The 23,276-nt window shown below is 42.7% G+C and overlaps 1 protein-coding gene across 1 annotated transcript in view; it reads right to left on the bottom strand.

Moving 5' to 3' along the window:
- Positions 1 to 7,144: 7,144 nt before the first annotated feature.
- The window catches only part of JPH1 (junctophilin 1), a 183,765-nt gene continuing 167,633 nt past the window's right edge, over positions 7,145 to 23,276 (bottom strand). The window contains exons 4-6 of the mRNA XM_077270668.1: positions 21,239 to 21,870; positions 12,577 to 12,673; positions 7,145 to 12,292 (exon numbers count right to left, since the gene is read on the bottom strand). Coding sequence (XP_077126783.1) covers positions 12,593 to 12,673; positions 21,239 to 21,870 — 713 coding nt within the window. The 3' untranslated portion in view covers positions 7,145 to 12,292; positions 12,577 to 12,592. The remainder of the gene's footprint in view (positions 12,293 to 12,576; positions 12,674 to 21,238; positions 21,871 to 23,276) is intronic.

Genomic DNA, 23,276 nt, shown 5'->3' on the forward strand with positions numbered 1-23,276 from the left:
CTCTGATCAGAGTTTGATTACAATGTGATCTGATTGTCTCAGATGTGGGGAATTTTAAAAAAAAGTTTCCCCATCTACTTCATTCAATTTGTCCATGAAAATCGGATGTCATCCTAGTGCGGTTCGATGTTTTCCATGAGCCTATAGACATGAAAGGACGAGTGCCATCCGATTCTCGGAAGGAAATCGTGCACACTGCGATATTTTCCTCCGACCAACTCGGTTCAAGGAAAAAAATCGGACATGTGCACAGTCACATAGAATAACATGGGGACAAATACTACAGATGGCGCTCATTTGATTTAAATGGTCATGTGCACGAGCCGTAACTGTTGACAGAAAGTTTGTACAGTAACTCTTTTGTCTGTCTTTTTCTGAGCTCCGCTCAGCTACTTTATGACCACAGATCACATCAAAGTTGAAAGTGCATTAAAAAAAAAAGCCTGTGAGAAGAAAAATAGTGCAAAATGAATGAATAAAGCACAACTGCAAAAATGACTTCTTTTAGGTCTAAATACATACATTTAAGTAAATAAAAATGTCCCCAACGGTGGCAAATGTCACGTTGGTATGCCATGCGGTTCGAAGTGATCTTATTGAATAATATTGTCTCCTAAAGTGTCTTTGCAGGCCATGTGACCAGACCTGTCTAGCAGACTCTTCTGATTGGAAAGACTACACATAAGAAAGATGCTTTTCTAGGCTGATGGAAAGGTCTGGTCACATGCTCTTCCTTGTGAAGAAAGCAACAGTTAGAAGAGCAGGAGGAGAACCCGTAATTCTTATATATTATAAACACTTGAAAAAAATTAAGGAAAACTGGTCAGCATCTGTAAGTGAATAGGCAACTTTGCTGTTCTGTTTCCATTAGAAGTACTGTATAAAAGCATTCTTAAAGGGGCTTTCCAGCCTTGGAATAGGTAATTAGCAGATTAGTGGTGGTCTAATACCCGTGAAACCAAATGAGCAGCCATTTGTAGTTCCAGTGGTAGCTGGTTGTAAACAGTGTATAGGCTGGAACAGCATGGCTCCGTTAGCTGTGTAGAGGCAGCTCTGAGGTTACATAGTTATTAAGGTTGAAGGAAGACTGTAAGTCCATCTACTTCAACCCATAGCCTAACCTAACATGCCCTAACATGTTGATCCAGGGGAAGGCAAAAAAAACCCATGTGGCAAAGAGTAACTCCACCATGGGGAAAAAAATTCCTTCCCGACCCCATATACGACAATCAGACTAGTTCCCTGGATCAACGCCTTATCAAGGAATCTTGTGTATATACCCTGTAACATTATACTTTTCCAGAAAGGTATCCAGTCCCCTCTTAAATTTAATTAATGAATCACTCATTACAACATCATACGGCAGAGAGTTCCATAGTCTCACTGCTCTTACAGTAAAGAATCCGCGTCTGTTATTATGCTTAAACCTTCTTTCCTCCAGACGTAGAGGATGCCCCCTTGTCCCTGTCTCAGGTCTATGATTAAAAAGATCATCAGAAAGGTCTTTGTACTGTCCCCTCCTATATTTATACATTAAAATAAGATCACCCCTTAGTCTTCGTTTTTCCAAACTAAATAGCCCCAAGTGTAATAACCTATCTTGGTATTGCAGACCCCCCAGTCCTCTAATAACCTTGGTCGCTCTTCTCTGCACCCGCTCCAGTTCAGCTATGTCTTTCTTATACACCGGAGACCAGAACTGTGCACAGTATTCTAAGTGTGGTCGAACTAGTGACTTGTATAGAGGTAAAATTATGTTCTCCTCATGAGCATCTATGCCTCTTTTAATACATCCCATTATTTTATTTGCCTTTGTAGCAGCTGCCTGACACTGGCCACTGAATATGAGTTTGTCATCCACCCATATACCCAGGTCTTTTTCATTGACGGTTTTGCCCAGAGTTTTAGAATTAAGCACATAGTTATACATCTTATTACTTCTACCCAAGTGCATGACCTTACATTTATCCCCATTAAAGCTCATTTGCCATTTATCAGCCCAAGCTTCTAGTTTACATAAATCATCCTGTAATATAAAATTGTCCTCCCCTGTATTGATTACCCTGCAGAGTTTAGTGTCATCTGCAAATATTGAAATTCTACTCTGAATGCCCCCTACAAGGTCATTAATAAATATGTTAAAAAGAAGAGGGCCCAATACTGACCCCTGTGGTACCCCACTGCTAACCGCAACCCAGTCCGAGTGTGCTCCATTAATAACCACCCTTTGTTTCCTATCCCTGAGCCAGCTCTCAACCCACTTACACATATTTTCCCCTATCCCCATTACTCTCATTTTATGTAACAACCTTTTGTGTGGCACCGTATCAAAAGCTTTGGAAAAGTCCATATACACTACGTCCACTGGGCTCCCTTGGTCCAGTCCGGAACTTACCTCTTCATAGAAGCTGATCAAATTAGTCTGACATGAACCGTCCCTAGTAAACAAGTGCTGATACTGGGTCATGAGGTTATTCCTCTTCAGATACTCCAGTATAGTATCCCTTAGAATGCCCTCCAGGATTTTACCCACAGTAGAGGTTAAGCTTACTGGCCTATAATTACCAAGTTCAGTTTTTGCCCCTTTTTTGAATATTGGCACCACATTTGCTATACGCCAGTCCTGTGGTACAGACCCTGTTATTATGGAGTCTTTAAAGATTAAAAATAATGGTCTATCAATGACTGTACTTAGTTCCTGCAGTACTCAGGGGTGTATCCCATCCGGGCCCGGAGATTTGTCAATTTTAGTGATTTTTAGACGCCGCTGTACTTCCTGCTGGGTTAAGCAGGTGACATTTAATTGGGAATTTTTATCACTGATCATATTGGCTGCCATGGGATTTTCTTTTGTAAATACTGATGAAAAAAAGTCATTTAGCATATTGGCTTTTTCCTCATCCTCATCCACCATTTCCCCCAGATTATTTTTAAGGGGGCCAACACTATCATTTTTTAGTTTCTTACTATTTATATAGTTAAAGAATATTTTGGGATTATTTTTACTCTCTCTGGCAATGAGTCTCTCGGTCACAATCTTTGCTGCCTTGATTTGCTTTTTACAGAATTTATTTAATTTTCTGTATTTATTTAATGCCTCCTCACTACCTACTTCCTTTAATTCTCTAAATGCTTTCTTTTTGTCCCTTATTGCACCCCTTACAGCTCTATTTAGCCATATTGGTTTCCTCCTATTTCTAGTATGTTTATTCCCATACGGTATATACTGTGCACAGGTCCTATCCAGGATGCTAATAAATGTCTCCCATTTTCTTTGTGTATTTTTGTGTCTCAGGATATCGTCCCAGTTAATTGCACCAAGATCCTCTCTCATCCGTTGGAAATTTGCCCTCCTGAAGTTTAGTGTCCTTGTCACCCCCCTACTACCCATCTTATTAAAGGTTACATGAAAACTTATTATTTTGTGATCACTATTCCCCAAGTGACCCCCAACCCTTATATTTGATATGCGGTCTGGCCTGTTGGTTAATATTAGGTCTAGCAGTGCCCCCCTCCTTGTTGGGTCCTGAACCAGTTGTGAAAGGTAATTGTCTCTCATAGTTGTCAAAAACCGATTACCTTTGCTGGAACTGCAGGTTTCTGTTCCCCAATCTATTTCAGGGTAGTTGAAGTCCCCCATAATAATGACTTCTCCTTGAGTCGCAGCTTCATCTATTTGCTTTACGAGGATATTCTCCATTGCTTCCATTATTTTTGGAGATTTATAACAAATCCCTATCAGTAATTTATTATTTTTTCCCCCTCCCCTTATCTCCACCCACAGGGACTCTACATTTTCATTAAATTCACCTATATTATCACCCAGGATGGGTTTTAAGGAAGATTTTACATATAGACACACCCCTCCCCCTCGCTTATCTGTACGGTCATTTCTGAACAGGCTATAGCCCTGCAAGTTAACAGCCCAGTCATGGCTCTCATCCAGCCACGTCTCAGATATCCCCACCATGTCATAATTATGCTCCAACAACATTAGTTCTAATTCATCCATTTTGTTGGCGAGGCTTCTGGCATTAGTATACATGCACTTGATGTTACTCTCTGTACCTCTATTCTTTCGTAAATTACTAACTGTTCTAACCCCACCCCCCATGCCACCGCCACCCCCAACTTCCTTATTTGTGCCCAGGTCTCTATCTGCACTATCTTCCCCTCCTATAAAATGAATACCCTCCCCCCCAATCCCTAGTTTAAACACTCCTCCAACCTTCTAACCATTTTCTCCCCCAGCACAGCTGCCCCTTCCCCATTGAGGTGCAGCCCGTCCCTAGCGTAGAGCCTGTAGCCAACTGAGAAGTCGGCCCAGTTCTGCAGGAACCCAAACCCCTCCTTCCTACACCAATTCTTGAGCCACTTATTAACCTCCCTAATCTCCCGTTGCCTCTCTGAAGTGGCACGTGGTACAGGCAGTATTTCGGAAAATACCACGTTGGAGGTCCTTGCTTTCAGCTTGCAGCCTAATTCCCTGAAATCATCTTTAAGGACCTTCCACCTACCTCTAACTTTGTCATTTGTGCCAATGTGCACCATGACCGCTGGGTCCTCACCAGCCCCTCCCAGTAATCTGTCCACCCGATCAGCGATGTGTCGGACTCGAGCGCCAGGTAGGCAGCACACCGTCCGACGATCCCTGTCTTTGTGACAGATTGCCCTATCTGTTCCCCTAATAATTGAGTCCCCCACTACCAGCACCTGTCTGGCCTGCCCTGCTCTCCTATTTCCCTCCTTACTGGAGCAGTCACTCCTCCGGCTTTCAGAGGACATGCCTGGCTGCAGCAGTGCTACCCCTGTACTGGCATCCCCCTCATCTGCCAACTTAGCAAACTTGTTAGGGTGTGCCAGATCAGGACTAGGCTCCCTGGCACTCTTCCCTCTACCCCGCCTTCTATCTGTCACCCAGGAGGTGCTGCAGCTCAGCTTCCATGGGTGAATGAGTTGCTGTACCAGAGAACAGCCACTACACAGTGAACAAAGCCGTGCTGTCGTGGGGTCTAGATATGTTGTACATCCCACCGTCTCAGAGCTGGACACAATACAGGCTCTTATATCTTTTAACCTTTAATTATCGGAGACGGCACCAACTCATTCAGCCATAGCATGTGTTACAGTGGCTGCTGGAACGTAACATTGGGATCCACAGGAAAATGCCTTTCAAGTGAAATAGGCCTTGTCCTTGTTGACTTTGCTTGGGAGTAAAATGCACGTGGCACACACTCTTTTTTTTACGTAGGCTCGCTCTCCTATTTGTGCTTTATAATCATTGATTGGAAAACAAATGACGACTGTAGCTATTGTGGGATATTACAGGGGGCATTTCCATTGGTTGTCATTTGCTTGTTCCCTTTGCTGCCCTCTGGTCACTATTGATTAGCAATGATTGGGCTGGAATGCCTTCCTATATTCAGCATCACTCATATTTTTGGGTCAATGACCTTGAAGCAATGACTACAACATAGAAATCACTGTGTGTGCACCCAAATGAACTTCTCGTTTTGTTGTTTGCACCTCTAACTTTTATTTTGAAACCAAAAACACGTACTAGACCACAATACTTGATCCTGGACAAAGAATATTGATAATACGATGCAATAGTGGCATTAGCAAAGGGGCTTCTTTTGGTCAAGGTATGTTTTTTGGAGTCAGTCCGGCTCAAAAAAGTTTGAATGACTCTTCCTATTCATTTGTATTGTAAAACCACTTCTTTGCTGTTTATTTTGAGATTTGTTTTCCTTATTCAGGCTGTGAAAAACCCCTGGCTGTAGAAAAGAAAGTGCATGTCATTTCTTTGAAACAGCTCTACATAAAAACCACTCCAAATGACCATGTCTAATTGGAGGACTCCAAGAAAAAAAGCTTCAAAAACTCTTCAAAACCTCTTAAAAGTGTTTTCCACTAATGGGACAACCACTTTAGTTTAAGAAGAGGTTGTCCTAGTAGTGGATAACCCCTTTAGCGAAATGAAAAATTCCAAAAACTTCCCAAAGAAGGGGAATTTCCTCAGTGTCCTCTAGAAAGCTTGTCATTTTTTACCATCTTAAAAAACCTCTGTGTGCAGATACTACATCAAGGCTATGTTCACATGGCAGTATTTTGGTCAGTTTTTCACATTTGTATTTGTAAGCCAAAACCAGGAGTGGGTGATAAATACAGAAGTGGTGACGTGTTTCTATTATACTTTTCCTCTGATTGCCCCACTCCTGGTTTTGGCTTACAGATACTGATGTAAAATACTGACCACATACTGCACACGTGAACATGGCCTAAGGCCGGGGTCACACTTGCGAGTGTGATATGAGAAACGTCTCTTCCATCAATACCCGGCACTGCCGCCGGCACTCGGACCGGAGCGTGCGGCTGCATGTATTTCTATACCCCTTCGATAAAGCAGGTACGCAAAACGCACGTCAGGGGTGGTGAGGAGGGTGACCGCAGGTCTGACCTATGATGGGTAAGCGGACATGTTTGTAGGATGAGCTATAGTAGCTGATGCACACTATGCACTTTACTTTTTGAAACTATCTTTCTACTACTATTGATTGTGCACTGACGTATGCCACTGGGGGTATTTTTTTTTAATTTTTTTATGTTCCAGCTTTATATCTGTACCCATTATTTTGGTTTTAGGAAGTGGTTTATTCTTGTTCATTATCTTGGGCTGAGATATGTTTTCATACACACCTTTTGTTTTTTTTATCTCTGTGTTATATATATATATATTTTTTTCATAATAAAGTTTAATTTTTGGGATGTGCAGTCTTCCCTTCGCATATACTTTTGGTTTTCCACTGGCTGATTTTATATGCTCGGCCGGCACTCCATACAAATTTTACAGTTGTGCCCACCGCAATGTCTTTCTTCCCCATATCACATGAACCTTTTTAAGAAACCTGAAATTATTCTAGACTTGTTTACATAGAACTGCTTATGTTCATTGTCTTTTTTATAGGTTTTTCAGGTAGTGGTTTATAAGAAAGATTTTGAAATGGATCTTCTAAAAAAAATAAACTTTACGTGAACGGAAAACTAATTTTTTAGAATGTTTTGTGATTTACCCACTGTTACGATCCTGCCTTTCTGCACCTTGCATTAAGACGCAAGCAGGGAGACAAAACAGCAGACGGAGCCTGATAAAGAACATTTTTATTGGATCGAGTGAAGTTCTGAAAACCATAAGTTAAACATTTTAGGTTCAGGATTATAAATAAGGGAACTTGTAAATAAACATTTTTTTTTTCCACGGCAAGAAACGTTTAAGGAAACGACATTCCATTGGAAAGTACATTGGCAGACCGCTCGCTGTCCAAAACGTAGTGTACAGTATAACAACCAATTATAAATAGCATCTTATGTAAAATACAGCTGTGCACATCTTTAGAAAAATACCAACATTTTCTATTTCAGCTTTGTTTTTTATAAAAGCCTATAAATCGTACATAGAAATGTAGCCAACATGCTTCTTAGTGGTTTATTACCCAATATTATCTTCAAGGAAAAATAAGGGGGCAACATTTATAACAAACAAGGTTTCAGTAAGAAATCTAGAATCCCCGTCAAAGAGGCATCTGAGCTATACAGGAGGCGTCTGAGCTATACAGGAGGCGTCTGAGCTATACAGGAGGCGTCTGAGCTATACAGGAGGCAACCAAGTTGTCAAATATATTTACACATACAAAAGTTTAAATAACAATTTAGTGTCTTCTTCGTTACTCTGTAGCTAAAACTAGAGAACAATATGTTAATAAATATACAGTGTTTTCTTAATACAGGCAATCACACAAAAGAGGTGAGAAGATATATATAAAAAATATATGCATCCTATCTGGAGATGAAAGGGGTATGCTATCTTCAGGGGACACAGCTTATTATTTTGGAAATTGAAAAGTTTTACAATTTTCCAATTGATTTTCTGTATTGATTTCTCACGGGTTTCGATACCTGTTTGCTGTGATTTAATAGAATACTTCAATGCTGTCTTGTAGGTGATAAAAATGAATGGCTCTTAATGAATGACAGCAGGCAGGGATCGTAAAGAGGTTTTCCTACCCTTGTTACCGAAGTAGCCAGATGGAAGACACGGTTGTAAATGAAAATAAAAAAAGCATTTCTTTCCTCTCGAAACCCTCGTTACAGTACCCATGGACCATGAGGTCCTGTTCCTACAGATTAGAAGGAGAAAGACCAGCTGCACTGTCCTTTTGAAAGAATTGTGTTCCTGAGGAAGGGCCTTGTGGTCTAGACTCGCGGAGGTTGGAACCTCAGCCCCACAAAAGAAAATTAAATGAGACTGTGGGTCTTGCTGAAGTGTAAATTTATTTTGAACGGCAAAAACAGATCTTGTCCAATGTTTTGACAAGGACAATCTTGGTCAAGGACATCTGTGATTTAAGTTATTGCTTCACTAGATATCTGCCTACCTGCATCCGCAAGATATCCTTGACAAAGACCGCTCCTGGACGACATCTGTTTTTGCCAGATCAAATTAAATTTACACTGCAGCAAGACCCACAGTCTCATTTTCTTTTCTTTTGTGGTGCTGAGGTCCCAACCTCAATTAGTCCTGGTCATACAGTCCTCTTACCACTAAGGCCGTTCCTTGGCTGCAGAATCAGGTTCCTTTTTTGCTTTTACAACCATCTTTATCCTCTGGCTCCTTTGGAAACATGGTGGAAAGTCCCCTTTAAAAAACCTGATACAATTCTGTAACTTTTCATTACCCCTTTAACACTGCTTCCTTCCTTATTCTCGATTCCTTCACACCATGCTTATATATGACACATCAAAGGCTAGAAAACAGCAGGAATACTCAGCTTTGCATTAAGCCATGCAGACTACTTCAGTTTGTTACAGATAAACCCAAAGATCAAAAATTAGGAAACACTCTTCATGAAGATAACCTCTATAGATCCAAGCTCTTTTCTGAATAATAGTTGAATGTGAAAATATTTCCCTGGCTTACAAAAAAAATGAATAAGAAAACCTTCATAAATTAAATAAAAAAAAAGCCCACACCATACTCTATAAATCATGCTCTGACATAAAATATTATATGTGCTCTGTAGTGAAGCCTGGATTTAGAAATCCATTTAAGACAGAGACAGAGGGCGCACTATCAATAATGTTAGCGGGTGACTCCCACTGGTGGTAAACGTACAAATAGGCAGATCTTACAGCAGAGAACAGGCCATACGCTTCACCACCTTCTGGTCCATTGCTTAGTTATCACCAGCAGATCCTCCACCGCTGCAGTCTGAATACATTTTACAACATTGCAATCCTACCAGACGTTGGGTAAGGAGAGACGCAAGTGCACACTAGATAGTACATCGCTGTGGTGGCACATGTTAGGCACTCTGTGATTTTCATGCCTGTGCATGATACTCACTGGGCATTACCATGTTGCCTCATCTACTGTCTTGCTCCACATATCATAGCCCCCTGAGGAAGCCAACGCGAAACACGCATTGGGGCTTTGCGTCGTGGCACAAAAACCAGACCATGGGTAAGAACCTGGAGGGTGTGGGATGTTTATATGTTTCTGGGGTGGTATGCGCTTTGCACTTTACTAGCATCTTATAATTATGTTTATTGTCCTACTAACCCAAGTAGACACATCAGGTCTAAAACTCCACTATGCACTTTACCACATAAGGGTCTGATGTGTTAGGGTATACATGCCGCCAACCACCCGATCTCAATCTTTGAGTGTCTATTGTACTGTCTGTAAAATCTATTGAAATGAAAAATGTAATTGTTTGTGAATATAATATTCTGTAATAAACATACAATTTTTATGATCTATTGGATACTTTGCTCTAGTTTTTTCTGTTATATTGTCTTGCTCCACATGCAGCTATGTCTCTCATCGGTGGGGGATTAACAAACCCATTCATAGGTTGAATTCATACTATGCACTTTGGCAACCAAAGGCAGATCCTGAATGATGCAACGGTGAAGAATGATTGGCTGACAGGAGGAACGTTGCACGCCAGTTTCCTAGCACTGGTGCCACTATAGTCTAGCAACTGGAAGGGGTCGAAATACATTGACATAAGCAGAACCAAAATACTTAGACCTAAGCTGAACAAACCAAAATATTTAGACCTAAGCTAAACAGTACAAAAATATTTAAACCTAAGCTGAACAGACCAAAATACTTAGACCTAAGCGGAACATATCTTAATACTTTGCGACCACCGATGTCAGGCCTGATATAACTCCCTTAGTCTTATCCATATCTTGGATGCATAGTATGTCACCCATAACCTCTTGTGGGCTCATTCTTTACCGTATACATGACGGGGTGAATGAGCACTATGGCAAGTTGTATTATGGAGGCAATTTCCTCTAAAGGCATTAAGAGATCATATTATGCCTCAAATTCATCATACACCCTACAGGGTTTATGCATTAAGCTGCACGCAGCGGAACTGGAGAATCTGCCAGTGACACAGGACACAGAAAGCTAAGAGGGTTGTCCAGCACCGCTTACTTCCACATCGGAGATGAGTTGTGCCAATCAGGTTATGACCCCATATACCAGCCAGGATGTGCGCAGGGATCGTGATTGTGTCCTTCTTTAGAACTGTGCACAACACCTGCCAATCGCTTATCAGGGTCGTAACGTCATCGGCACAACTCTTCTCCGGCGTGGGAGTGAGCGGCGCAGCCACCCATTTTATATTTGAAAGAGAGGAACATTGAAATCAAATTTCATTTACAATCACTACTTCTAGCACCAGCAATTGTGTTCCCCAGCAATACAAACTTTAATTTATACTTAAAATAATGTAATATTCTTGCTTTAGTATGTATTATATTGCCAGGCAGAGAAAAAAATGCCAGTTTTTTTTAATTAAAATGTTAAATACCCGTGGCTATATTCTTATATTTGTTATATAATCCCTCTTCTTAAAAAAAAAAATATAATAATAGTTTCATAAACAAACTTTGCATTTCATCTTAAAGTAAACACATCAGAATAGACCTGGAGAGACGACCACGAGAACCAATCATTGTGCCTTCAAATAAATAATGTATTCACGGTGTGTAGGTATGCATTCATAGAGAAGTATATATATATATTTATAAATGATACCGCAGGCTTGTACAAATAAGAGTACAAAGTAGGAGCCAGCCTGGTTTCTCTTAGACTACAAGCATGGAAGCAAATTCATCAACCTGAATTATACATTGAGAGAAACACTTAAGTGTTAAGAGTCTGTGGCTCCGGGGATCTGTCCAGCCCTTAGTTATGTACATATCCATACATATATAGACAGTGCACGGTACCCTGACGTACGTTCAGAAAACTAACACACGCAAAAAAAGAAAAATAGTAAAAAAAATTCAATAAATTAAAGCGGACACACTGTGAAGCGTTGCCAGTGCACAGCGGAGGCAGATCTGTTGTATCCTCAACCAATACCCATATAAAACTGTATGAGAAAACCCCGAGTTCTGGGTGTAATGAACACCGCTTCTCTTCGCACGGTAGCGCGTCTTCACTGTGCAAAGACAAAGAAGCATTTTGAAACATTTGTTAAAATTTGCAAAAATTTTGAAAAATTAAAAACAAAGTGTGAAAAACGGCAACAGATGTAAATTTGCAGATTTTAATTATCTATTAAAGAGGCTTTCGTCCCTGCTTCCCCCATTACTGGGGCAAGTAATTATGGCTATCCGTAAGGTATACAGGATCATGGAGATTAGCCTCTATGCACAAGCAAATGAAATACTATCTTCCATGGCTGCAGGAGATGTTAAGAGCAGCAGGTAATGGAATAAGACTGGTGAGTGATGCTGCAAACTATTTCTTCTGAGATAGGAGAAAACTTTGGAACTACATCCACAGCAACTGAATCCTCTGCGCACATTCCTCTGGCAGTCATTTTCCCCATCTCCTCACTATAAACGTCAGGCGGCAAAATAGTAAGGCAGCTGTTCGCTTCCATCAATGGAAAGTGCCGGCCTGGTGGTGGCAGGTGGCCACCTTCATCGACTAGGCTGTTACAGCAGGTTGTGTTTTGCCTTCTGACACGGTGACTGGCCTACCTTTCTGTGGAATTCAAGACTGATAAATGACCACCCAACAGTCACATAGGCCCCGCAGGTCACATACATACATTTTTTATTTTTTTATTTTTTTTAAAGTAATTGATCTTGCTTCCAAAAGTTCAAGCCTTCTCTTTCCCGTACCATGACAGAACAGGTGCCAGCATATGACACTAGTAACAGGAACTGCGTGCCAACATCTCTCGCTGTCCAGATGTCACTACAAGAAATAAAAAAAACACCACAAGTGAACTTCAGGTTAAAGAATTTAGCCTTTTTATCATTTTACGTGTACACAAATAATTTATAGAAATTGTGCCAACATTTTTCTCCAGAGCTGCAATTATAATTCTGCATTCCACACCAATCTCCTGTACAGTGATCCGAGTTGTGAACTGACTGAGCTACTAAAGTCATAAAGGACAATGAAAAGACATAAATAGGCTCAGCATGCATTCACTGCACCCATCTGGGAAAGGATATGATGAAGCGGAAAGTTATTACCTGTATCAGCATCCAATCAGGTGAGAAAATGAACGAAAAGAATTGCCAAACCCACGTTTAGAAGCATAACCAGGGCAATCATTACCGAATTGGGCCCCTGCAAAAAAAAGGATCATTATTTACTGAAACGTTGTCCATGTCAATCATATAAAAGCCAAAATTACGAAAGCACAACATTAGTATAAAGTAAGAACATTGGCCTGATATTAAGCTGCAAACAGCATTTTACATTTTCACTCGTCTAGTGAGGATCTCTCAGCAGTCTCACTGAAGGGGCTGTGGTGCTCCAATGAGTATTGCATCCCCTTCATTGTTTACGATCTACAGAACCAAACTGATAGTGGCCGTGCCTGGTACTGCAGCTCCAGACATTTGGTAGTGGCCATGCCTGGTACTGAAGCTCCAGCCATCTGGTAGTCCGGAACTGCTGGGGCCGCACCTCCTGTTGCTGGAGGGAATGCAATTGCAGCTGGAGCGAGCCGGTAACCTAGGTGAAGGGAGCGTGGCCAGGGAGCAAAAAGGTGCTGTGCGGGAACAGGAAAGGTCTTCCCACCAGAATGCTGAGCCGGTGTGGATCACAGCCACGGTGAGGGGTACGTTAGGCCGCAGCGTGCCGAGATGGGGTAGCTGCGTGAGAGACTTACTGATATCGGCAGGCGCGCTGGGTAAAGCGCCAAGCAGAGCATTTTAGCATGGACGTCCGGCTGACAGCTGACAGACAGAGGAGCGCACATCGAGCTAAGCCGTGCAGAGCAGCCATCCAGGTGCCGGCGGCTGCCCAGAGAGACGCATGCCGAGCTGATCTTTGCGGAGGGCTTTATCCTTTTGCTCAGCAGTTATATGGACTAGGGGCTCAGCGGGCAAAACCAGAGATTGTCCACTGCTGCCAGAAGCAGGATCGTGTATAGGGCGGAAAAGCCTGAAGATGCCACGTCGACCACCTCTGGCGTTCTACCATCCTCGGGACCTCCAGCAAGTGACGAGCTGTGAAGCCACGATAAGTGAAACTGTTAACAAAAGACTGGCTACTTAACCACTTGTTATAACGTTTAACTGTTGCATTGCACCACGAAGCGCCACCTATTCAAGGGACAGCTCTGAAACTCGGGGACCGAGTCTTGGTCCGGAATAAGCGGCCCCGAGAAAAATTGGAAAGTCGGTGGGAGCGGACTCAGCACCGAGTGGCACGACGGGTAGGCCTTGATAGGGTTCAGCCTGAACAGGAGGAGAGAGCACCCACTAGGGTAGTCAATTGTAGGATGTTGCGGCCCTGTTTGTCCAAGGAACCCAGAAGTGGAGAAGAGTTGCCAAAAACCGGGGGATGCCCCCAGCTCCGGTTCCTGACTTTGATGGAGAGGAAGTAGTGTTAGCTCCGTGCTCAACACTCAATGATGTGCTACCTACTCCTTCTGAGGAGATGAACACTGAGTCGCCAATGTTGGAAGTCGCTGGAACGGCAGACTCACCAAGCCAGAGAATTCCTTTACCGCCCATGAGTCAGCTCGAAGTACGCTGGTCAGAGTGAACCACAGCTGGAGTGCCTCCCGCTCGCTACGAACAAAATCAATTTGGCAAAAAATTATCCATGAAGTCGAGAACTGTGAACGACTAATGAAGAAGCCATCGCCTGTGTAATAGTGAGCTAAAGGAAGACAGTGGTGTAGAAGGGAGGGCCAGTCTGCTGAAGTACCGGGTCCGGAACTGCTGGGGCCACACCATCTGTTACTGGAGGGAATGCAATTGCAGCCAGAGAGAGCCGGTAACCTAGGTGAAGTGGGCGTTGCCAGGGAGAAAAAAGATGCTGCGCGGCAACAGGAATGGTCTTCCCGCCAGAACGCTGAGCAGGTGTGGATCGCAGCCGTGGTGAGGGGTACGTTAGGCCACAGTGTGCAGAGACGTGGCGGCTGCGTGAGAGACTTACTGATATCGGAGGGTGCACCGGGTAATGCGCACCAGGCAGAGCATTTCAGCGTGTACGTCCAGGTAACGGCTGACAGACAGAGGAGCGCATGTCGAGCCAAGCCGTGCAGAGCAGCCAACCAGGTGCCGGCGGCTGCCCAGAGACACATGCCGAGCTGAACTTTGCGGAGAGCTTTATCCTTTTGCTCAGCAGTTATATAGGGTCTCAGCGGGCAAAACCGGAGACCACCCGCTGCCATCAGAAGCAGGATCATGTATAGGGCGGAAACGCCTGAAAACGCCACGTCGACTGCCACTGGTTTTCTACCATCTTTGGGACCTCCAGCAAGTGACGAGCTGTAAAGCCACGATAAGTGAAACTGTTAACAAAAGACTGTCTACTTAACCACTTGTTATAACGGTTGCATTCCCTTTGTTTTGCCTGTGTTACTGCATCCCAGTACCTGCTTATTACACATCAGGCATTTGTTGTAAAAACCGTACACTGCAAAAAAACAATGTGAATAGACCCTGACAGTATCTGCACATTACTTTTAATGTCCCTTAATTCTCCCCATTTGTGAAATTTATTTCAGCCGAGTTTTCTGCAGTTCTTCACCCATCATGTCTCCGATAGTCACGTAACCTAGCGGATAAAATACTAAGGCCTTACAGCATTGGTTCGGAGCTGACATGAGGCTGGCTTCTCTTGCTGGGCAGGGCGTCAGGTTCGGTATGCACGCTTTAATCAATTACCTGCGATCCTTGGCTCCATCAACAACAGAAAGTGGAAAATGAGAAATGTCGTGTAACGCGGCACAGAAAGGCATCTTATTAGATCGTCAGTAATCTCCTTTAAGATGTGAATAACAAGCAGCTTGCCAACAGTGAAGGAGTAATCACAGCTCCGCAGGCTGTTACTTTTGTTCTGCTACTATTTATACCTCCACCGCTAACCCGTTATGGGGGCTACAAACTGTACTGTGCCATTTTCTGCCACTATGCTATCTGCCAGCCACACACAGAGGACCAGTCAATCATGTTTCGGCCCCAGCCACGTGTAGTCTATAAGATGTGATGTCAGTGGCCCCAAAAGATCGACATGCGGATATTCAACCCTCTGCTCCTTACTGTGAAGTCACATTACTTTCTGTAATGGTCTTTTAGTTTCAGAGCCTGGCAGGCGGCAACTTTCATCTCTGAGGGATGGGGCTGGTGGTCCTCACCGAGCCATCAACTGGCTTGTAGCAATGCTATGCCCCCGCCACTGTATGAGCAGATTCCTCATAAGGTGTAAAAAGAAGGATAATATTGATTTTTAAGGCTACATCACTCAGACACATGTACCTCCATTTATGCCACATTTCCCAAGCAGTTTATGGTTATAAATAATAGTAATAATAATATGGCTAATAGTCAGTAGAATCTGCCATAAACATACAATGGCAGATCTGAATGAATGATTGAAGAGGTCTGGTCCATAGACTATAATGTGCTGCAATAATGATTGCAAGGTGAAGCAAACAGCAGCAGTATCCCAGCAGATGATCCCACATGCTTCATCCAGATTTGTTTTTACTAATTAGAACCAGTTACTGGAACATATTGTGTTCTCTAATCTCTTAACTTTCTGTGGATTTTTTTTTTTTTGTAGACGATTATGTGGAAAGCCATCCTAGGGGCAGCCTCTTAACAGCATTCAGAGAAATGCTTTATGGCAGCCACATAGAGCATAGACAACAACAGTCAGCATCTGACTCCCTGACTGGGAGAGTCCTCCAGGCATGCTCTGTGATCTGTGCAGAGGTCGCTGTGCAGAGAAGGGAGGGATGAACCCTGACCTGACGATCCTGTGTTATGTACTGCATGTAGGGCGGTTATCTTTACCTGTCATGGTACTCATGTCTGTGATAATGAAACTGATGGAAATACATTTCTACATGTAGTATGAGCCTAATGTCTGGTTCAGTGCTGAGAAGGAAAATTATTTCAGAATTCTATAGAAATATATACAATAGCTTTTTTTTCTTCTAAAAACACTTTCCTTTCAACACTATAACTCATGGTCTTATTACAATGGAAACTATTACCCTGCCTGTAAATTAACTGTTTGTGGACATAAAACATGTTCTTGCTACAAGTTCGGCTTTTTTGTGACAGCCTTGAAAGAAGAGCTTTTGGAAGTCAAAACATACTGTATTCTGTTCCCGCTGTTCAGATTGTGAGCTTGTATTATTAGGGCATCTAAAAGATGTGTTAATATTTAGCCTTCTATTCTCCATGACAGATCTTCTTCCTGAGAAACCCTATACGCTCCTTATTTGGGATCAGGCGAAATGTCTTGAAATGGATGACAGGACCTTGCCAACACCAGACAGTCAATCCGAGCTCAAAAAGGAAAGTGGTGTTTTAAATAGTGTTTTCACAGTCTAATTACATGGGCTGTTAAATATATCATCATAGCTGAGAGCGCGCTTCTCTATAGATTAGCATTTGCTTACAGAGCTGTCAAAGAGAAGATAGCAAACATTTATCATGGGGAAAAGCAGGCCCGGGACAAGGTATTTTAGTGCCCTAGAGCCTAGAAAAAACATCAAACATGGGGAAAAGCAGGGTCAGGACAAGGTATTTTAGTGCCCTAGAGCCTAGAAAAAACATCAAACATGGGGAAAAGCAGGGTCAGGACAAGGTATTTTAGTGCCCTAGAGTCTAGAAAAAACATCAAACATGGGGAAAAGCAGGGTCAGGACAAGGTATTTTAGTGCCCTAGAGTCTAGAAAAAACATCAAACATGGGGAAAAGCAGGGTCAGGACAAGGTATTTTAGTGCCCTAGAGTCTAGAAAAAACATCAAACATGGGGAAAAGCAGGGTCAGGACAAGGTATTTTAGCGCCCTAGTGAACATCTACCATGGGGAAAAGCAGGGCCGGGACAAGAAATTTCAGTGTCCTAGCGAACATCTACCATGGGGAAGAGACATATATATATACAGTATATACCCAAACACACACTATACATATACTGTACATACGCTATACACATATATATATATATATATATATACAGTTAGGTCCATATATATTTGGACAGAGACAACATTTTTCTCATTTTGGATATAGACATTACCACAATGAATTTTAAACAAAACAATTCAGATGCAGTTGAAGTTCAGACTTTCAGCTTTCATTTGAGGGTATCCACATTAAAATTGGATGAAGGGTTTAGTAGTTTCAGCTCCTTAACATGTGCCACCCTGTTTTTAAAGGGACCAAAAGTAATTGGACAGATTCAATAATTTTAAATAAAATGTTCATTTCTAGTACTTGGTTGAAAACCCTTTGTTGGCAATGACTGCCTGAAGTCTTGAACTCATGGACATCACCAGACGCTGTGTTTCCTCTTTTTGATGCTCTGCCAGGCCTTCACTGCGGTGGTTTTCAGTTGCTGTTTGTTTGTGGGCCTTTCTGTCTGAAGTTTAGTCTTTAACAAGTGAAATGCATGCTCAATTGGGTTGAGATCAGGTGACTGACTTGGCCATTCAAGAATATTCCACTTCTTTGCTTTAATAGACTCCTGGGTTGCTTTGTCTTCATGTTTTGGGTCATTGTCCATCTGTAGTATGAAACGACGACCAATCAGTTTTGCTGCATTTGGCTGGATCTGAGCACACAGTATGGCTCTGAATACCTCAGAATTCATTTGGCTGCTTCTGTCCTGTGTCACATCATCAATAAACACTAGTGACCCAGTGCCACTGGCAGCCATGCAGGCCCAAGCCATCACACTGCCTCCTCCGTGTTTTACAGATGATGTGGTATGCTTTGGATCATGAGCTGGACCAAGCCTTCGCCATACTTTTCTCTTTCCATCATTCTGGTAAAGGTTGATCTTGGTTTCATCTGTCCAAAGAATGTTCTTCCAGAACTGTGCTGGCTTTTTTAGATGTTTTTTAGCAAAGTCCAGTCTAGCCTTTTTATTCTTGACACTTATGAGTGGCTTGCACCGTGCAGTGAACCCTCTATATTTACTTTCATGCAGTCTTCTCTTTATGGTAGATTTGGATATTGATACGCCGACCTCCTGGAGAGTGCTGTTCACTTGGTTGGCTGTTGTGAAGGGGTTTCTCTTCACCATGGAGATTATTCTGCGATCACCCACCACTGTTGTCTTCCGTGGGCGCCCAGGTCTTTTTGCATTGATGAGATCACCAGCGCTTTCTTTCCTTCTCAGGATGTACCAAACTGTACATTTTGCCACTCCTAATATTGTAGCAATTTCTCGGATGGGTTTTTTCTCTGTTTTCACAGCTTAAGAATGGCTTGTTTCACCTTCATGGAGAGCACTTTTGACCGCATGTTTACTTCATAGGAAAACCTTGCAAATGCAAGCACCACACCTCAAATCAACTCCAGGCCTTTTATCTGCTTAGTTGAGAATGACATAATGAAGGGATTGCCCACACCTGTCCATGAAATAGCCTTGGAGTCAATTGTCCAATTACTTTTGGTCCCTTTAAAAAACAGGGTGGCACAGGTTAAGGAGCTGAAACTCCTAAACTCTTCATCCAATTTTAATATGGATACCCTCAAATGAAAGCTAAAAGTCTGAACTTCAACTGCATCTGAATTGTTTTGTTTAAAATTAAATTGTGGTAATGTCTATAACCAAAATGAGAAAAATGTTGTCTCTGTCCAAATATATATGGACCTAACTGTATATATATATATATATATATATATAAACATACATACACTCCATATATATACATATATACACACACACATATACACTATATATATCTTAATATATACTTACCTTGTAATGTCTTCACATCCTGTTCGTCCAGATGTGTCATGTCTGGATCCCAGAATTCGAAGCGGCGGAAGTTCACCGACCACCATATTGGGACACCCAAGTGGAAACTGCTGGTGGTACCAGCCTCTTGCGTGGTACCACCAGTGGGACACCGTCGCACCACACACACTGTATATGCCGTACGCACAGCACACACACACTGTATACACCGTACGTACCACGCACACACACTGTATACACCGTACGCAGCCTCTTGCACGGTACCACCAGCGGAACACCGTCGCGAACACGCCGCCGCCGGGATCAGCCGAATGATTCTCTAACCGCCGCCATCTTTGTACAGGAGGAGCGCATGTGCAGTTTTAATGTGACCGCCGCTATCTGTCTGCACAAAGATGGCGGCGGTCTGATTTAATGCGCGAATTCCGTTTAGGCACAGTGAATCATTCGGCTGATCCCAGCGGCAGATGTGCGACGTGACATGAGGGAAGAAAACAGCACAGTGGTGGAGAGAGAGAGAGCAGACAAGGGGGAGAGCACATGGGGTACACAGGTCAAAGAAGAGATGACATGAGAGGAGTAGACAGCAGATGGGGAGAGAGAAAGTGCACAGGGGGAGACAGCTCAAACGGGACAGCACATGAGGGGACAACACAGCACAGGAAGGAGAGAGACAGCAGACAAGGGGGATAGCACATGGAGAAAACAGGTCAAAGAAGAGAGCACAGATGGGAGAAGTCAGCACATGGGGAAAGAGAGAGTGGAGAGGTGGGTGAGCACATGGGGGGGAAAGATTCTCAACACTGCAAAGCCTGCCCCCATCGTGACATTACCGCTCTGCCGATGTGACAGCATCTGGCCTCCATCTAATTATATATATATATATATATATATATATATATATATATATATATATATATATATATATATATACACACACACGCATGCACACCACACACACATATATATATATATATACACATGCATACACACTACAGACACATATATATATACACACACACACGCATTCACACAATATGTATGTGTATATATATATATATATATATATATATATATAAATATATATACACACACGCATACACACTCCCTATGATGTATATATTGGGCAGACAGTCTCATTACTCGACAGATCCTACATGTTGTGTTGTTCACTCTCCCAGTACAGAAGATAAGAGAGCAGCTGACAAGGAGGTGCAGAAATCTCTGTGAAAGAGGACAAGGTACAGACAGGACAAAGCAGATCCCTGGTCTTGCTGTCCTCGCTGTGAGCATCCTCTCCACCCTCTACTCTCTGACCCGAAGATACCGAGATAGGTTCTTAGATGAAGAAGAGACAGTGGAGGATGCCCCCAGCACGCTGTAAGGCATGCTGAGCATCCTTTCCTCTCCTGTCCCCTATTAAACGCTCACCACTGTGGCGCCGTGCAGGTGGACAGAGGCAGCAGCCGGTGAGCGCTCATCAGTCTGATGGGGAAGCGTTCGTTGGCCACCGGCCTTTCTCCCTGAATGACTCGCCCCCTTTTCAACGCCCGAACCTGGAGTATTGCCGCAGCGAATTCAATGCACCTTAGTGCCTGTGAGTGGGCAAAGCAGAGATGACTGACATGTAGCCACAGTTAATAGTTTGTTTGAGATACTTGCGCTCCTCCCCTTATGATATGAGGTGGTGCCATAGGCAGCCGCCAACCCCGTCTATATTGGCTTTCAGTTTTATAAGACTACCAGCATACGGGTATCCCTATGTGTAGAGCCCATATAGGACAATAGTGGTACTGCATGGACACTCGCACCTACCACACGTGTATTTACTCTTGATTAGAGGATACGGCATTTGGAAAAATAATACAGAATAGGACGAACCTAGAAACAAATGTTCTACAACTTCTTGAAGAAATCCAAGTTAGAAATCACAACAACCACTACTTACTGAATTCATTTCATTTCCAACAGCTGACACTGACTCATTATTGGGTTGATTCTTCGATGCCACAAGTTTGGGCATAACTTTTGGCTCAGGTGTGCTTTCTTTGGCATCTGGCTTTGATTGTGGCTTTTTAGGGCTTTGCTTTTGGGAAGGTGGCACATTCACTGTGGGTGGTAGCTTTTTTGGATTAGAGTTTTCTTTTATAGCTAAATGTATTGATGGATTCACTGTTCCAAAATAGCTGTGGAAATCGGCGTGAAGTTCCCCATTTCCAGTGCTGCTTGGATTATGGCCAAATGAAGCCTTTGGTGATTGTTTGGCAAGGGCCTCCTCTTTCACCGGGGCTTTAGCAGGCAAGGGTTTCAAGGACGCAACCGGTAGATTCTCAGTGGACGCACTTTTCCTTTCGAGATTGGGAGGGGCTACGGGGGCAGGGTTAGAATTTTTTCTCTTTATATCCTGTGAAGACTGTTGAGGCTTTTTCCGGCTTTCTTCCGGTGTTCTTGGAGGAGTTGTTCCTTTCCTATAAAAATGTGGTGATTCTTTTGGAGTAGGTGGGTTTTTGGGCAACTTTTCTTCCGGGTTTTCTTTAACTTCAGTAACGTCTTGAAACTTTTGCCTGACGTAATCCGGCCCTGAAATTATTAAAAGAAAAAAAAGTAAGAATAAGAAAGTCGCTTACACAGAGTCACGTGAATGGGACTTATTTGCAGTACTAAATTTAGTCTATGGAAAAAAGTGGTGCATTTTCTATAAAAAATAACTGACCCTTTTTCTAATATTAGCCTATGTAACTTAAATATAAGATTATCACTGCAGATAACTTTTTCATTACTTAAATGTAGGCATCTTTGATGAAAGTTTTTGAACTAGCATTTCATTAATATTTTAGGATGTTTGGTTTCTACACCCTCTATGTATCACAGTACCTAGCAGACTGCAGAATGAGTTAAATCTAATTTCTATTCTGATCTCTTCTTAGCGGATATATCCCCAGATAAAAGTTTAACTTTTATGTGGTCATAAATTAGCTCAGAGACTTCAGGAGAAGAGAGAAATATGGGTTAGAAATCCAGTTGTAAGGATAAATTCAATGACTGATTTGACTGTTAATTCGTTCTGAAGTCAGTCTGTGAAGCACTTAAAGAGTGACCGCTACATTTTTTCTGTTATAAATCAATAGTATCCAAGAAATTAAGAAACTTTGTAATATATCTTATCAAAGAAATTTCTCCTCCTGGACTGATCTTTCACTCAATTTATGAGTAAAATCTGTATTCACTGAAGACAGTTTTTCCCATTACTGAGAAAGATGACAGTTGGTGCCCATAAAGATGTATGGAGAGGCAGGTCACAGGCATTCTACTGCAAGCTACAGATCACTTTATGAGCACCGTCACTTCCTGCCCCGTGACGTGCAGCTGTGATGCCGGAATCCCGTGCCTGCTCCCTGCACAGTCTGTAACTTTTCCTCTCTTCTATGGGTGGTGTTCAGGCTTGTTCTGCGCAGGCGAGTCACTGTGAATTCTGCTCCAGTGCCCTCCGGTGTGCGCGACGATACAGTGCTCTCCTCACTTCCTCCCTGCATAGTCAATGCTAGAAACGTTGTGCACATATTTATATATATGGAGCGGAAGTCTCAGTGACTCGCAGCTTCTGCGAGGAAGATTCCTGAATACACTGCCCATGGAAGGGAGGAAAAGGTACAGATTGTTCAGGGAGTGCAGGCGTGGGATTCCGGCGACACTCCACATCACAGGGCATTGTGACCTGCATGGGAGAGGGGTGGTATGTTAATGAAGACAGGAGGCAAGGATTTCTTACAGGCACCGTACGCCCCGAAGCCTGGAAGAAATCATTAGCATACAGAAATAAAATAAGATTTCTCAATCACAAAATAATAAGTTTTCATGTCTCCTTTAATAAGATGTGTAGTAGAGGGGTGACAAGGACACTAAACTTCAGGAGGGCAAATTTCCAACGGATGAGAGATGACCTTGGTGCAATTAACTGGGACGATATCCTGAGACACAAAAATACA

This window comes from Ranitomeya variabilis, chromosome 6 (genome assembly GCF_051348905.1).
Source record: "Ranitomeya variabilis isolate aRanVar5 chromosome 6, aRanVar5.hap1, whole genome shotgun sequence".
NCBI classification, from domain to species: domain Eukaryota; kingdom Metazoa; phylum Chordata; class Amphibia; order Anura; family Dendrobatidae; genus Ranitomeya; species Ranitomeya variabilis.